Source organism: Benincasa hispida, chromosome 2, assembly GCF_009727055.1.
Source record: "Benincasa hispida cultivar B227 chromosome 2, ASM972705v1, whole genome shotgun sequence".
Lineage (NCBI taxonomy): Eukaryota > Viridiplantae > Streptophyta > Magnoliopsida > Cucurbitales > Cucurbitaceae > Benincasa > Benincasa hispida.
Genome location: NC_052350.1, coordinates 55,773,869 through 55,776,541, shown reverse-complemented (window position 1 = coordinate 55,776,541; position 2,673 = coordinate 55,773,869). Strand labels below are relative to the sequence as shown.

At 38.8% G+C, this 2,673-nt stretch overlaps 1 protein-coding gene across 1 annotated transcript; it reads left to right on the top strand.

Moving 5' to 3' along the window:
* Positions 1 to 424: 424 nt before the first annotated feature.
* Positions 425 to 1,569, top strand: LOC120072165. Its single transcript, XM_039024574.1, has 3 exons — positions 425 to 646; positions 805 to 1,030; positions 1,112 to 1,569. Exons 1-3 carry the CDS (start codon positions 425 to 427, stop codon positions 1,567 to 1,569), a joined length of 906 nt encoding a protein of 301 aa, XP_038880502.1.
* Positions 1,570 to 2,673: the final 1,104 nt, after the last annotated feature.

Here is a 2,673-nt window from a genome sequence, read left to right as displayed (position 1 = left end):
GATTTTAGTTCCAAACGCCCCCTCAATTTCATCCAATTGCACTTTAAATTTAGATAAAAGTTTCAATCTTAATGTTAAACATTAAAAAGTATTGCAAGCTACTATTACTATTCTTACTAAGCTATATCATACAATTTTGTATGCATTTAATTATATTTTGTGTAAATTTGAAAAACCCACTCATGAATAAATGTTTCAGGAGTCAATTTTCGTAATCTAGGGTATAATGGACCCCCAAGAAGTAGCAACCATACTAATGGTGTTCACAACTACCCAACGTCAATTACTGCTAATACTAGAGCTGTTACTCAACGACCATAGGAGAATAGAATGCCCGCCACATCACATGCACCATCATATTAGCCAATTAGCATACTTTCGGCTAATCCATGAGTTTGATTTAAGTTGTCGTGAAAGCACGCGAATGGATAGAAGATGTTTTGCCATTTTATGTACTTTACTAAGGACAACTGGTGGATTAGTGGGAACTGAAGTTGTAGATGTTGAGGAGATGGTTGCCATGTTCCTACATATCTTAGCCCATGATGTTAAGAATAGAGTAGTTCGTAGACAGTTCGTTAAGTTGAGTGATACAGTTTCTAGGCATTTCAACTCCGTTCTCAATGTCGTTTTGCGACTACATGAAGTACTGTTGAAAAAACCTTTGCCAATCATAACCTCCTGTACAGATCCGAGATGGAGATGGTTTGAAGTATAGTGAAAGTAAACAAATGTTGGTGCGCTATCGATGTCTAGTTTAGATAACTTATGTATATGAATATTTCATACATTGTGTTCGCACAGGATTGTCTAGGTGCATTAGATGGTACGTACATAAAGGTCAATGTGAATGCCACTGATCGACCAAGGTACAGGATGAGGAAGGGTGAAATCACCACGAATGTTCTTGGTGTTTATGACACGAATGGCGATTTCGTGTTTGTCTTACCTGGGTGGGAAGATTCTACAGCTGATTCTCGTGTTCTTACAGATGCAATATCACGACCTAATGGATTGGAGGTTCTGAAGGGTAATAACTTTCACGTACAACTTTTTGTCGTACATCGTAGTACTCAATGATTGTGATTTCATACAATTGGACATTGTATAGGGTATTATTATCTATGTGATGTTGGGTACCAAAATGTGGAGGGCTTCTTAGCACCATATAGAGGAAAACAATATCATCTTTCAGAATGTCATGGAGGAGGGAATGCATCAACAACTACAAGAGAATTTTTTAACATGAAACACTTTTCTGCGAGGAATGTCATCGAGACGGCATTCGGGCTGTTGAAAGAGAGATGGGCAATACTCCGCGGAAAATCATACTACCCCATGCAAGTCCAAACTCGGATGATCACGGTGTGTTTCCTTCTTCATAATATTATTAATCAGGAGATGAATATTGTCAAAATGCCCGAGGACCTAGACAAGGTGGACTCACATTCTGCTACCATTGGTTTGGACGAGATCAATTATATTGAGAGTTCAAACGAATGGACACAATGGAGAGATGAATTGGTACATAATATGTTTTTTGACTCGGAGTTACGTAACAATCAGTAGCTTCATGCTTAGTTTGTGGTTTTTACAATGTATTTTTTCAATTTCATGCATGCGATTTTGTAAATCAATTTCCAAATTTCTTAATATAATTAGATTTACTACCTTATATATTGTAAATAACACTTTGTAAATAACACACTACCTTACAATTTCTTTCTTTGCTACTTAAATTGTACTACAGTGTACATGAAGCAGAATGGCAAGTTCTTCTAGAGCTCCAAAGCACACTTGGATGAGGGAGGAAGAGTCGAAGCTGGTGGAGTGTTTGGTGACTTTGGTTGAATCTGGTGGATGGAGATCAGACAATGGGACTTTTCCCCTTGGGTACCTGGCACAGTTACAGTGTATGATGGTATGATACCTGGCTGTAGAATACAAGGGACCCCCACCATAGATTGTAAGGTAAGGAACCTTAAAAGAACATACTAAGCTGTAGCAGAAATTCGAGGACCGGCATGCAACGGGTTCGGTTGGAATGAAGAATTCCAATGCATGAAAGAGAAGTTCGATGATTGGGTGAAGGTAAAATTTCATAAACATTTTTTTCATTCATCGTCACCCGTTATATTGATCAGTCATACTCTCCATGTAGAGCCATCCTGCAGAAAAAAGGCTTCTGAACAAGTCATTCCCATATTTTGATGACTTAGCCTACGTCTTCGACAAGGACCGGGCAACTGGAGAAGGGGCAGAGACACATAGTGACTTGGCCTCAAATGTGCTAGGGCGTATGTATAAAGGTGCTTCTACTGATGATTCACAGGAACATGACCTGTCACAAGATGAGTTTCATGGAACCTCGACTTGTTTTGGTTCCAAAGGAGGCAATTCATCAAGGGATAGTAAAAGAAAGTATCATGGATATCAGTCTAAGTTGGTTGAGGTTTTTAAGAATACAATGGACTTTGCAAATGATCAACTGAAGTTCATTGCTGAATGGTCGAAAGATCAACGTGCAACAGTGGTTGAGCTACATGCCAAGGTTGCGAATGAATTTAAAGATATTCCAGAACTGCAAACCCGTCAGAAGGTGAAGCTTATGAATATCATATTCCGCAGTGTGCATAATACGAAGAGTTTTTTGTCTGTTCCAGCGAATATGAG